Here is a 14510-nt window from a genome sequence, read left to right as displayed (position 1 = left end):
CAGCAATGCCAGATCCTTAACCCACTGAGTGAGGCCAGGGATCGAACCCGCAGCCTCATGGTTCCTAGTCGGATTCGTTAACCACTGAACCACGATGGCAACTCCAAGAGAGAGACTGTCTCAATCTATCTGCATATATTCAAAAAACTCAATCAAGAATAACTTTTCAGAGTTCCCATTGTGGCACAGTGGAAACAAATCCGACTAGTAACCACAAGGTTGTAGGTTTGACCCTGGCCTTGCTCAGTGGGTTAAGGATCCGGCGTTGCAGTGAGCTGTGGTGTAGGTGGCAGAAGCAGCTCAGATCTGGCATTGCTGTGGCTGCGGCACAGGCCAGGAGCTGTAGCTCCAATTGGACCCCTAGCCTGGGAACCTCCATATGCTGCAGGTGTGGCCCTACAAATCAAAGAAAATAAATAAATAAAATAACTTTTCATCACAGCAAGTACCAGGCCCAGGATTCGGGATTCAATGGTAAATGCTTCCAAACATGTAAGAAAGAAATCACACCAATCCTCTCAGTCTCCTTCAGGGGAAAAAGCAGAGAGAGAACACTTCCTGACTCGTCTTATAAGGCTCATTAACTTAATACCAAAACCAGGAAAAGATCACAAGAAAACTACAGACCACGCTCTCCCATGAACACAGACACCAAACAACAAAATACCAGCAAATTAAATACAAAAATGTATAAAAAGGAATATATACCACAACCAAGTGGGCCATTTACCCCATGAATGGAAGGCTATTTCAATAGTGTAAAGTCAAGTAATGTAATCTATCACGTGAACGGACCAAAAGAAAACTCTTGTGATCACATCCAATAGGAGCAAAAAAGCATCTGGAATTATCCAACATCCATTAACGACAAAAGCGCTCAGTAAACCAGGATTAGAGGGGAACTTTCTCATCTTAATAGACTTTAAAAAAAAAACTATAGTTAAGTTTCCTGGTGGCTCAGGAGGTTCAGGATCCAGGGTGTAACTGCTGTGGCAAGATTCAATCCCTGGCCCAGGAACTTTCACATGCTGTGGGCACAGCTCCCCAAAAACTCAAAAAACAAAAGAAAACAACACTATAGGAGTTCCCGTCGTGGCTCAGCGGTTAGCAAACCCGATTAATATCCATGAGGGCACGGGTTTGATCCCTGGCCCCCGCTCTGTGGGTTAAGGATCTGGGACTGCTCTGAGCTGTGGTGTAGGTTGCAGACATGGCTCAAATCTAGCGTTGCTATGGTTCTTGTGTAGTAGGGTGGCAGCTACAGTTCTGATTGGACCCATAGCCTGGCAAACTCCATATGCCATGGGTGCAGCCCCAAAAGACAAAAAGACCAAAAAAACACAAACAAACAAAAAAAAACACTATAGCTAACATCGCATTTTTTTAAATTTTTTTTTCCCTGTCTTTTTAGGGCTATACCTGCAGCATATAGAGGTTCCCTGGCTAGGGGTCGAATCAGAGCTGATGCTGCCAGCCTATGCCACTGCCACAGCAACTCAGGATCCGAACTGCGTCTGCAACCCACACCACAGCGAACAGCAATGCCAGATCCTTAACCCACTGAGCAAGGCCAGGGATCGAACACACATGAATGCTACTTGGGTTCGTTAACTGCTGAGCCATGACAGGAACTCCGCGCTAACATCATGTTTAACGGTGAGAAATTTGAAGCTACCCCACTGACATCCAGTTGTAAGGGAAGAATGGTCCTTCTCACCACTCGTTTTCAACATCACACTACAACTCCTTACTAACATGACAAGGTAAGAAGAGCAAATAAAAGCCATATAGATTGAGAACAAAAATATCAAAGTGATGATCACAGAAGATACAATTATCTCCATAGAAAATCCAAAAGAATGGACCAAAAAAGCCTCCTGGAACTAATAAGTGGTTACAACAAGGTTGCAGAATACAAGGCTAATGTACCAAAGTCAACTGCTTTTCAATATACCAACAGCAGACAAAAGAAACCTTAATTTAAAAACGTAACACTGTTTATAGTAACACCCCCCAAAAAGAAATACTTAGGTATAAAAGCTAACAAGATATAAATAAGATCTATATGAAGAGAACTCCAAAACTCTGATGACTGAAACCAAAGAACTAAAAATAAGAGTTCAAATCAAAGAAGATAAAATAAAGAGATGTTCCTAATTCATGGAAAGCAAGACTCAGTATTATTACGACATCCGTACTTCCCTACTTGATCTTATGCAAGGCAATCCCAATAGAGTCTACTGACTTATTTACCGATATCAACAAACTGATTCTAAAGTTTACATCGAAAAGCAAAGGATCCAGACAGCCAACATGACACTGAAAAAGAAGAACAAAGTTGGAAAACTGCCACTATCCAACTTCAAGATTTAACATAAAGCTAGAAAAATCCAGACAGCATGGTACTAGTGAAGTAGAAAAACAGATCATCGAATAGAACAGAAAGCCCAACTGATATACAACAAAGGAGCAAAGGCAAAACAAAGGAGTTACTAACAGTGCTGGAACTGGACATCCTCATAAAAAAATCAGTTCAGACACAGACCTTAAACCTTTCAAAAACATTACTCAAAATGGATCACATGGAGTTCCCATCATGCCTCAGGAGAAACGAATCCGACTAGGAACCATGAGGTTGCGGGTTCGATCCCTGGCCTCGCTCAGTGGGTTAAGGATCCAGCGTTGCCGTGAGCTGTAGTGTAGGTTGCAGAAGACACGGCTCGGATCTGGCGTTGCTGTGGCTCTGGCGTAGGCTGGCGACTACAGCCCCGATTGGACCCCTAGCCTGGGAACCTCCATATGCCGTGGATGTGGCCCAAGAAAGACAAAAAAAAAAAAAAAAAAAAAAAAAAAAAAAATGGATCCCAGACCTAAATGTAAAATGCAAAACTAAAAACTCGTAGAAGATAACAGAGGAGAAAACCTAAATGACACTGGGGAGAGGAACAACAATCTATGGGCAGAATAAGGACGAGCTAGACTTCACTGAAATTAAAAGCTTCTGCTTTACGAAAGAAGGTCAAGAAAATGAGAAGACAAGCCACAGAATGTGAGAAAGTATTTGCAAAAGACACATTTGATAAAGGACTGTATCCAAAATATTTACAAAGAACTCTTAAAACTCAACAATAAGGAAACAAATTTGATTAAAAAATGGGCCCAAGACCTTAACCAAAGAAGATATACATGTGACAAATAACACATGAAACGGTACTCCATGTTATGTATCGTTAAACAAATGCAAATTCAAACAATGAGTTACTACTACACATCAGTTTTTACAGCCAAAATCCAGAATCCTAACACCAACTGCTGACAAGGATGTGGATCAGCAGGAACTGGCACTGCTGGTGGGAAAGCAAAACGACGCAGCCACTGTGAAAGACAGTCTGCAGGGTTCCTCTCGAACTAAACACACTCTCAGCACACAATCCAGCAACTGCACTCCTTGGGATTTACTCAAAAGAGTAGAAAACTTATCTCCGCACAAAAGCCCACACATGGGCAATCAGAGCAGCGTTACTCATAATGGCCAAAACTTGGAAGCAACCAAAATATCCTTTTCAGCAGGTGAGTGGAAAAATAAACGGCAATATCCAGATAGTGGAATGTTATCAGCACTAAAAAGAAATGGCACGAGTAGACACGGAGGAAACTTAAGCGTCTACTGCTAAGTGAAAGAAGCCAGCCGCAGAAGACGACACCCCATGTGACTCCAGCAATGGCATTCTGGAAAAGGGCAAATCACGGAAATAAAAAAAGACCAACGGTCTCGGGGGCAAGAGAACCACAGGCAGGGCAGAGGACTCTTAGGGCAGTGATGATGCTTTTACAATGTTATAACGATGGAAACGTATCACTACACATTTGTGCTAACCCATAAAAATGTATCCCTCCAAGTGAACCCAGCGAAACTACAGACTCTGGGTGACAGGATGTCAACGTAGGTTCATCAGTTGTTTGCGGGGGGCGGGGAGGGCCTCATCCTGGTAATGACGTTAATAACGGAGGAGGTGCTGATAACGGGGTAGGGGCATAAGGGAGATCGCTGCCTTCTTCTCAAATTACTTTTCTAAAACTACTCTTGAAAACCAGGAAGAAAAAAAAAATTCCCTGGGCCTAATAAATACATGTAATTGTGATTTTAAACTGCATTTATTTGTGAAATTGGTTGTAATTAGTTTAACAGAAGAACAGTTAAAACTTTCTTATTTCAAAACCATCTGTGTCAATAGCACAGCAGCACTGGCTAATTACGAGGTGGCTCAGGACACAAATACGCGTCCCGGGGAGGACAGACAAATCTGGTAATGATGACACAGTGTGATGGGGGCAATTAAAAAAAAAAGGAGGAGTTCCCTTCCTGGCGCAGGGGGAACGAATCTGACTAGGTACCATGAGGCTGCGGGTTCAAACCCAGGCCTCGATGAGTGGGTTAAAGATCCGGCATTGCCATGCGCTGTGGTGTGGGTCGCAGACGCGCTCGGATCCCAAGTTGCTGTGGCTGTGGCGTAGGCTGGCGGTTACAGCTCCAATTCAACCCCTAGCCTGGGAACCTCCATATGCCGTGGGTGTGGCCCTAAAAACAAAAGACAAAAAAAGGAGAAAACAATTCTCCTAATTCCTCCTCACCTTCTCTAGGAAAGTACTACCTTTAAGAGCATCTAAGTTTGCTAGGCTTTCTTACGTGAAACAAAGAAGCGAGTTGTAAGAAAAGTAGTGAAGACAGATACATAAACTGCTTCTGCCTTTTAGGGGTGATTTAATCATGGATGAGTCACAAGGACTCTGACTAATACCTTTAGGTTCCTTTAATCAAACGCTAAAAATAATTCTAGTCCAGATGTAAGTAGTAATATGCTTCCCACCTCCACCCCAGGCCAAAAAAATAGACAAATGAAAAGCCCCGAGAAACTCTTTATTACTTCAATAAACATCTATTGCGCAGGCAGCTACTACACATGATGTTTTGACAACACTGAGGATACACAGGGAACAAACCAGACCAAAAACCTCTGCCTTCGGGGAACTCATATTGTAGTGAATATAAGCCAAAAGTTACATTCTAAAGAAGCAGACTGAAGCTTACAGCAGCTTAAAGAAACAATCAGAATTTTAAAAGCTGTACCTAAGAAAGAACACAAGCATAGTAAAAAATCATTAGGAATATATGAAGTAAAGGAATAATAAAACACAAATTACAGTCTAATTCCTCATAGGAATCTAGACTATGGCCAAGTTAAGAAACAGTTTAAACGTTATTCACTTGCCCAAACAAAAACATGTGCTGCTATGTGCCAAGCAGCATGCCTGATCCTGCAGATTCACAGTGAACGGGCTTGCCCCTTTAGAACGCAAAGTCTGCTCCCGTCGTGGCGCAGTGGTTAACAAATCCGACTAGGAACCATGAGGTTGCGGGTTCAGTCCCTGCCCTTGCTCAGTGGGTTGACGATCCGGTGTTGCCGTGAGCTGTGGTGTAGGTTGCAGATGAGGCTCGTATCCCGCGTTGCTGTGGCTCTGGCGTAGGCTGGTGGCTACAGCTCTGATTGGACCCCTAGCCTGGGAAACTCCATATGCCTCGGGAGTGGCCCAAGAAATAGCAAAAAGACAAAAAAAAAAAAAAAAAGAACGCAAAGTCTAACAGAAGACAGACTCCTGGAGTGGTGGCAGGACAGGAAACCACAAATACCTGTAGCAGGTACACACGACAAAGATGACCAAAGTGATCAGGTGTAAGCTGCGAGCAGAAAGGGTTAAAAGTGTTGCAAGAAGAAACTGATCAGGGGTAGAGAGCCTTAAGAAACAACATCAAATGCAAATCCTTAGCCATTAATCCAATAACGTATTAAATAAAAGTTTTAAGCAGAGTTATAACCAGATTAGATTTATAGTTTCAGAAAATAACTTGGGCTACAGTGTGAAAAATGAACTCAAAGGATACAAGAATGAAGGCAGGGAAAAGAGTTAGGAAGCTGTTAGAGGAATCCAGAGGAAGAGAGCACGGTGGCCTATATTAAGCAAAAATAATCTTGAGGGGGTAAAAAGAAAAAAATACTTTCTTTCATAAAATACATCCCAAACCATACCTATCGAAAAAAATTTACTTTAAAAATATACACTTCTTACCTTAAGTCTAGCTCTTTCGTCCGAAGAAAATTTAAAATGGGTGCAAATGCTGCTGGATCTCTATCAATAAATATCTGTAAATAAAAAATTTTATCAAATTTATTTTCAAATTAATAATTCAACTTATAACTTTAATATCTGTAATACTAACTTAGGGAACAAATACTGAATTATTTATACTCTATTTCCTTGATTCCACTCTTTAATTGTAATGTTTCTAAAACTGAAATGCAGTCATAACAATGCATTTATGTAGGGCCAGTGGTGTCTTTTCCTCCCCCTGAAAAGCTATTATTAGATTCATAATGTTTTAATATGCAGGAAAAATGGTATCAAGTAAGTCAGTTTTCTCTTTTCATTTCATTTTCTAATTCACTTCATTTAGTGAAAGGGATACTGAAGGGAAGATTTCTATCTGAAACATTCTAGAATTCAATGAATCCTCTGAGAACATTATGGATGAATATTACTTCGTTATTATCATCCGATCACTAATTATTGGTGATAGTGATTTTGACTTACATAATCTGTGATTCATAAGCGAAGCATTAAAACAACAATATTCTTTATAATACAGCAGGGACACTCAAGGGAAGTAAACCTGCACACTGCTATCCAAACTGGCAAACAGTGTTAGTCTCACAACACGTGTATACACAGCATCTCCATCTCCTCACGGGGTAGGGGTGGGGTGGAGGGTGGCGACCACAGCAAGATTTTTAAAATACATACAACACCAAAGAATACACACAAGGGAAAATAAAATGCTTAAAAAACATGAAATACATAATTAGTGACTTTTAACAGGAATGTATGCCAACACTATTTTGAACCAATTACAAAAGCTCTACCCATAACATCGAACACCTTTTAAAGCTTCTAAGTCAATCACACAGCAGAACGGGAGCAAATACTAAAGCTCCTTAGCTATGAGCAATTATTATATACAATGAATGAGGTTCTTCTGGCTTCATAAATTCCTGCTTTTGTTTTTTTATTAGAATCAATCGGAAGTTGAGAAACACCCCAGATTTGTGGAGATGGTGTTACTGCTGTCCTTTTTAAATCTCACAGGGACATGGTTGGTTGTGTTGCTTTATTTCATCTGCAAATCTGACACCTTTCATCTGCAAAAATAAGCACCTCTGGTCAGCGTTTGTTGCCTCCAAACTGAAAGCCTTATTTGCTTTTGTGAGCCCAACACTTTTACTTTACAGGCTGTTGTGTGCATTATAGATGCTTTTTAAATGTACAAACCAATTTTCTTGTGCAGAAATTTCAAGTTCTTTACCCCTCACTCCACCACTGCTGCACAGTCCAGAAGGTTGTCTCCAAAATAAGAAATCGTAGGACTTTACTAATTTGTAACAGCTTACCATTCGAATTCAACACCAAAACAGTTTAGTAGTTATATTCATCTATTTACAGCTAAAGTTTCAATTACGGATTAAAAGAAGTATTATTTCCTCCTTTGACAATTTAAGTTCCTACCTTAAAATCTAATCATGAACACTTAAAACTGCTACATGCGGTACTGTCAATAATTTCAGGAACTTTATTCCTACGAAATTAAAAGTTTTAAGTACATATACTAGCTCACTTCATTTACTAGTTATTTAAAGAGTAGTTTTTCTACCTTCTTAGGGTCACTGAATAATAAAGATCAAACGTTATCAGCATTATTTGATCTAATTTAGAAATATACACCAACATTATCATACTCACAGCACCAGTTTCATCCCGAAGTGTTGAAATTCTTCCACTCAGCAAACTAGAAGTCATTAAGATAAAAGTTAGTTCTTAAAATCTGCATATGAATAAAATGCCTTAATTCTTTCAAATACCAAAGATCAATACAAACGAATCATCCTATTTCCAAAGTAAAATAACAATTTAAAAATTCTACTTTAAGAGTTAAGATTTTTATTCAATAAATTAAAAAATTTAACTGACAAGGAAAATTTTTAGTAAATAATTAATGGCTTAAAAAAAAAACTAAAGAATTATATGAAATACCTGGAAAAAAAAGAATCTGGAATCCACATAAGCGTTTGTCTTGAGGTACTAAATCTGCAATTTAGAAATATTTGGTATAAAGTGAGGACATGATTTGAAATTTGACTGTTAGTTAACTTGCTTTAATACACGAATTTACAAGTTGTTCCATGGCTATAGCTCTGTCAATTATACTCACATTCAAAATTTTTTAATTTTGTTACTTTCAGTTCAGAGTTAAGATGATTCCAAGAGCTCTCAACAAAATCAAATAATTTATTCACTTACACACAAAGCTTCCTAAAACATCATTTTCTAGCATGCCAAACTGCTGAATGACCCACAGCTAGCCCACCACGCCAAGTCTCAACTTTCCAACACAACATGTAAAACTTATCCCCAGATCATGTTTCATCTCTCCAACCTTCTCTTTAACGGCTTTTCCAAATACTCTACCCTATGTTATCTTTTTGAGCTCATATTAATCCCATTGTACATAATGCATTTAATTCTTTATATGGAGTCTTGGGCTATTTGCAACTGCTGCATTCATTCATTCAAAAATTACCCAGTGAACTGTTTTGAGAATAAGCATCATTTGATCAAGTCTGCTTAGTATCACCAATTTTTTTTTTTTTTTTTTTGTCTTTTTTTAAGGGCCGCTCTCAAAGCATATGGAGGTTCCCAGGCTAGGGGTCTAATCAGAGCTACAGCTGCCAGCCTACGCCACAGCTCACAGCAACACCGGATCCTTAACTCAGTGAGCGAGGCCAGGGATCGAACCCACAACCTCATGGTTCCTAGTCAGATTCGTTTCCACTGCACCACGACGCGAACTCCCCAGTATTCCCAACTTTGAGGGGACAATTTATCAAAGTCTAGTGTAACTGACCACGACAAAACAATCAACAACTGATATGAACTGGCATGAGAAAGAGCACCATATAGGGCTCACCCAGGCCAGTACTTGATGTCTAAGGCTCAGACTTCAAGTCCCCGCGAAAGGAGCTGAAATCCCAAAGCCTCTGGCCATGGCTCACTGTAATGCCCCTTCTCCCACCTGGACCAGCCTTGCTGCTCACTCCCTGCAGGAGGAGGAATGCCACCTATTCCTTACCTGGCCACCGCATAACCTGCTCCCCATGCAAATACGGTCTCCTCCCCAAGACCAATCAGACCAAACTAGGTCTCCACGCAGGTCTGCGCTGTGGGGTATAAAGACTACTGCGGAGGGAGTGGGGCCCCTCTTTTTAACCTGCGCACAGGTGAGTCCTCTCTCTCCCTCTTGGAAAACGTACTCTGGCTTTAATGAATTTGTAACACGTCTGCCTTTCCAATGCTTTGCTACAGCTGGACAGGGACAGAGGAAACTATCAGTCACACTGCACTGTGGATCCCACCACCACCACCACGTGTCCTCACACAGAGGACAGCCCACCACACGTTCCCTCCACAGTCAGCTTCTAGCATTACATGACTTTTTTTTGTGTGTGTCGTCTTTTTAGGGCTGCTCCCAGGGCATACAGAGGCTCCCAGGCTAGGAGTCGAATCAGAGCTACAGCTGCCAGCCACGGCCATGCCAGATCTGAGTGGCATCTGCAGCCTACACCATAGCTCACGGCAGCAGCACCAGATCCTTAACCCACTGAGCGAGGCCAGGGATTGAACCCACAACCTCATGGTTCCTAGTCTGATTTGCTTCCCCTGAGCCATGACAGGAACTCGACATGACTGTTTTAAAGACTCTCCTGTGCCCATTAATCAGGCCAAGAAAAGAGCCAAACACTTTACTCAAGAAAATATGGCAAATTTTCCCAAGCGTATTTCCAAACAGAATCTTAACAATGAGAAGTAGAATACAGCCAGTTAGAGGAAACGGACTTGGCTGAATAAGTAGAAGCAAACCCAGTAAATGGTAAATTGAAAGACCCAAGGACCCACTGCAAAAATCACTGTGTTTTGGAGGCAATCAAATAAATTCCAAATAAGGACTGCTTCTGACTTCTGACCTTTCATGTTCACTGCTTACTCAGCAAGTTATCTGACAAACAACTCAAATTTTGTGTTACTTAGAAAATTACACATGTCTGCTTAAAGTCTTACTAGCAATTTCAATTAAACCAGCAGTTCACACTGAGGTAAGTAATCTGGAATTTCTGAACAAAGAGATTTGGACGCTCATGCCCATTAGATTTTTTGAGTTTGTTTTGTTTTGTTTTGTTTTCCCCAAAGGGAAGATAAGAGGGGGGAAAAAAATCCCACAGAATTCTCAAACTAGTTCCAAATATGACTTCATGAAAACTACAACACTTAAAATTGCATATGACTAGAGTTCCCTGGTGGCCGAGGTTAAGGATCTGGCGCTGTCACAGCTGCGTCTCAGGTTCAATCCTAGCCCAGAAACTTCCACATGTCACAGGACTGACTCCAAAAAAATTTTTTTTTAAAGTAAAATAAAATCACATATGACAAGCGGAATTCTCTGAAGTATATATGAAGAACCTTTTCTATGTTTTATCTCATACCCAGTATGTCAAGAAGAGGATCACGGTAAAAACATCCTCATTTATACCCCACGACACCTGCCTCCTACTAAATTCACGTGGAAGCCATCCAGTTAAAAGTATTCATTCTGCAAAGCTGACACTACTGATAGGTAATGCCGCTAACCCTTGCTTTTTCCCTTTACTGCTTCAAATGTGTTTATCAATCCTGGAAGACTGGTGCTATTACTGTCATTACACATTTTAGGAAACTAAGCACTAAAAAAATAACTTGCCCAAGGTGGCTGCGCTCGTCTCCCACCAGCTGGTGCCAGACTTTTCTCATGAGGCCTCAAATCATACTCATTCATACCAGAATTAAGCACAAACTGAGCCATACTGGTTTTCTTTCAATAGGGCTTTTTTGGTAAATACTAACAACAATCTTAAATAAAACCTCATCTTCTCTGCTTTCTGAATCATCCATGGAGTGTTAAATAAATTATAAAAATTGGTCATTTCCGTAATCCCTTTGAAGATATCCATTTTCCTATCCTCTCTTGGGGGAGAAAAAAAGAACTACTACCTCCATCATGTGCTTCTCTGGTCCCAAGAAAACTCTCCTTTTGCGTGGCCCTCTATCATACACAGCTGACGTCAATTCTATGCCACAGGTGGTTCTCCCAGTGGCAATTCCTCAATTTCAACGACAATCACAGCAGAATTTTTTTCTTTTACAACAGTTTCAGTGACTGCATTAACCTGTCTTATACAAGATAGAGATGGCTTCTAGATCCCTTCTAACTCTACAATGCAGCAAGAGCCTGTGATCCAAAGTAATTCAAACATTACAGAACATGTGGAGTTGGATGTTAAATTTTCTATAGGCCATGTCACTACTTATTTTATAAATGTACCTTAGCAAGTCTGAAGCTTGTGTTTTTTTAACTTTCTCAATCCTATATAACAACTCTCATCTCTTCTCTCAATTGTTCCATCTAATAATACATTTATCTTAGGTTGCATTATTTTTAGTGTCACTTATTAAAAACTGAGAAAGTCAAATTTCATAAATAATGAAACAAAATAAAACATTCCAGCTCCAAGACAACTGTCTAAAACAATTTAAAATTTTAAACTGGGGGAGCTCCCATCCTAGCACAGCGGTAACAAATCTGACTAGGAACCATGAGGTTACAGGTTCAATCCCTGGCCTCTCTCAGTGGGTTAAGGAGCCGGCATTGCCGTGAGCTGTGGTGTAGGTTGCAGAAGGGGCTCGGATCTGGCGTTGCTATGGCTCTGGCTTAGGCCAACAGCAACAGCTCCTATTAGACCCCTAGCCTGGGAACCTCCATATGCCGTGAGAGTGGCCCTTTAAAAAAAAAAGAGAGAGAGAGAGAGATAAACTGGGAGTTCCACTTGTGGCTCAGCTGGTTAAGGACCCAACATTGTCTCTGATGATGCAGGTGTGACCCCTGGCCTCCATCAGTGGGTTAAGAATCCAGAGCTGCCACAAGCCGCTTCGCAGGTAGCAGATACAGCTCCAATCTGGTGTTGCCCTGGCTGAAGGGATAGGCCTCAGCTGCAGCTCAGATTGACTCCTGGCCTGGGAACTTCCATATGGTGCAGGTGTGGCCGTGGGGGAAGGGAGATTTTAACTGAATTATACACTCATTAACAAGAATTCATTCATTCTTCAGCCATTCACTTTCAACACAGCAAAGAACGAGACTGTTCAATTTTAGAATTAAATTACAATGTGCTTTATCACATCTGAAGAGAAACATAGTAAGAATAATCAATACCACTTAGAAACTAAGGCAGGGATTTTAAATGACTATAGTGCTAGTCTGAGCAAGGCCCGCTCCTGCCGGGTATTTCATATCTGCCTCCATACAATACCAACTTGCAACATTTTCACACGATTTTGGGAATCTACCCTTTTCCTACATCAGGAGATACCAATCTTCATGAAACGGGAGGAGAAGCAGCAGTAATGCTGTAAATTCTTTAGTAAAGGTTTGCTTTGGGCGTTGAGGGGAAAAAAAAGAGTGAGCAGAGCAAGAATGAAGAACCGCTGTTTGCTGTGCCCAACTGTCCCGCACGCTTAAAAAAACACTAAACATTTACAACTACAACGCTACGCATTTTCATCACTATGATTCACAGTGCTGCTCTGTCGCATTTCTAAAAACAGTAAAAAGTCGCAGAGGTTGGAAACCTTTCATCTTCTCAAGCAGAGCAAAATACACTGCGTCCCAGGGCGCTTTACAATTTGTCTCCTATCTACCCTGACAACACCCCTTCCAGAAACAGAGCTGGCAAACTCCCACTTCCGAGACGAATGACTCACACACCATAGCAAATCCACAAAAAAAAAAAAAAATATGGTGCTTTTTTTCCCCCAACCAGCTTTGAAAAGACAGCGGAAGGCCAGGGAGAGATCTGAGAAGAGCTATTGGTCTCTTTGATGAGGACGGCGCACGCGGCGCCACTATGCAAAGCTTGCCAGGACCAACACTTCCACCTGCAGTGTCTGGACGCGCTGCCCTCAAAGTTGGGCAGATCCATCAGAACCATGCACCCGGGCCTTCTGGAAATAAATAACGCACTGCACATCTACTGCGCTCCCGCCACCGAAATTCTTGGAGAAACCAAACAGCCCTTAACGAGGCGTGGCGAGAACACGGTCCCGACTCTCTCGCGCCCGAGCAAATGGAGAAAGGGAGGCAGGTCCATCCGCGACAGCAAACCCCAAGGCCGGGCACGGGCAAAATAATTTCCTCAGGTGCAGCCCAGGGGCAGGTACGGAAGGCTACAGGATGTCCCTTGGGCCAGGTCCCCAGACGGGTGAGGGAAGGCGCTCGGCCCACTAGGAAGGCGGCAGCGCGGCCTGGCGCCCGGCTCTGGGGGAGCCCGGCCCGCTCGGCTCCCACGCCCGCCCGCGCCCCTGCGCGCCCGGGGCCCGCCCGCGCCTCCGCGCCCCGAGCCCTGCCCCCCGGCTCACCTGGTCCCCCCCACGTTCAGCTGCACGATCTCGCCGCTGCCGGCCGCCGCCGCGGCGAAGCTGCCGCAGTGCCCTCCCGCCATCTCCGGCGGCTCCGGCGGCGCCCGCCGCCCTCCTTCCCCGGCCGGGGCCGCCGAGCCCGCGGTGGGAGCCCGAGGCGGCGGCGGCGGCAGGGCCAGCGGGGCGGCGGCGGCGGCGGCCGGAGGGCGGGCGGCGCGCGGAACCTCCCCCACGCTCCCGGCGGCCGGGCGGCGCTTCGGGGCGTCCGCCTCTGCGCCCTCGGCTCCGGCGGCGCGGGACGGCGGCCGGGCCTCCACGTCTCGGGGCCTCCAGGCCGCCGCGCCGGGGCCTGCGCTCTGCGCTCGGCTGCCCCCGTCGCCGCCACCGCCACGGCGGCCGCCGCAGCCGCAGGCTCCGCGGGAGGAGGGGTCGCCGCGCGGGACAAACTAGCGCCGCGCTCGGCCCTTCGCCGCCGCGGGGGCGGAGCCGGGGGAGGGGGGAGGAAGGAGGGCGGGGCGGAGCTTCCCAGGCCGGAGGCGGGCGGGGGCGCGCGCAGGGCGGGGCTCCGACCAGGTCCGCCGCCGGGCGGGGGCTCCCGGCCTTCCTCCTCCGCTGCCTGCAGCCCCAGCCCCTCGCCTGGGTACTTTCCGGAGTTTCCAGCACCCGGAGCCGGATTTCCCAGAAGGAAGGCGAGTCTGCGCCAACTGTCCCAAGCATCTTTGTTGAGTCCCTTCTCCACGTGGATTTGGGAGGTGAAAGGACAATCTCTTCGAGTAGTGGAAGTTGTGCCTGACGGCTTGCATCACTGTTTATGGTGGAAATGCATTGGAAATTGGGGGATTTTTAAACCTTGTATGCTGACCTCTGCAAACCCCTTCACCTTCTCCTCGTCACTCTCA

The 14510-nt window shown here is 44.0% G+C and overlaps 1 protein-coding gene across 10 annotated transcripts in view; it reads right to left on the bottom strand.

Moving 5' to 3' along the window:
* Positions 1-13836, bottom strand: part of KCTD3 (potassium channel tetramerization domain containing 3) — a 61295-nt gene extending 47459 nt beyond the window's left edge. For 2 of the 10 annotated variants that reach the window (XR_014817268.1, XR_014817267.1), the window contains exons 1-4: positions 13612-13835; positions 8143-8196; positions 7852-7897; positions 6127-6200 (exon numbers count right to left, since the gene is read on the bottom strand). Coding sequence is in view for 4 of the 10 variants with exons in the window: in XM_084979031.1 (XP_084835157.1) it covers positions 6127-6200; positions 7852-7897; positions 8143-8196; positions 13612-13694 (257 nt within the window). In the remaining 6 variants the exon portion in view is untranslated. Of the gene's footprint in view, positions 1-6126; positions 6201-7851; positions 7898-8142; positions 8197-13611 lie in introns of those variants that run through there. The other 8 variants (XR_014817269.1, XM_084979031.1, XM_084979034.1 and 5 more) reach the window with 6 other exon arrangements.
* Between the last annotated feature and the right edge of the window lie 674 nt (positions 13837-14510).

This window comes from Sus scrofa, chromosome 10 (assembly GCF_054392235.1).
Source record: "Sus scrofa isolate SSC_HxYL_T2T_F1_AM1 chromosome 10, Sscrofa_HxYL_maternal_Yorkshire_Landrace_v2.0, whole genome shotgun sequence".
Taxonomy (NCBI): domain Eukaryota; kingdom Metazoa; phylum Chordata; class Mammalia; order Artiodactyla; family Suidae; genus Sus; species Sus scrofa.
The sequence above is the reverse complement of the archived record's forward strand: the minus strand, read 5'-3'. Positions and strand labels throughout refer to the sequence as shown.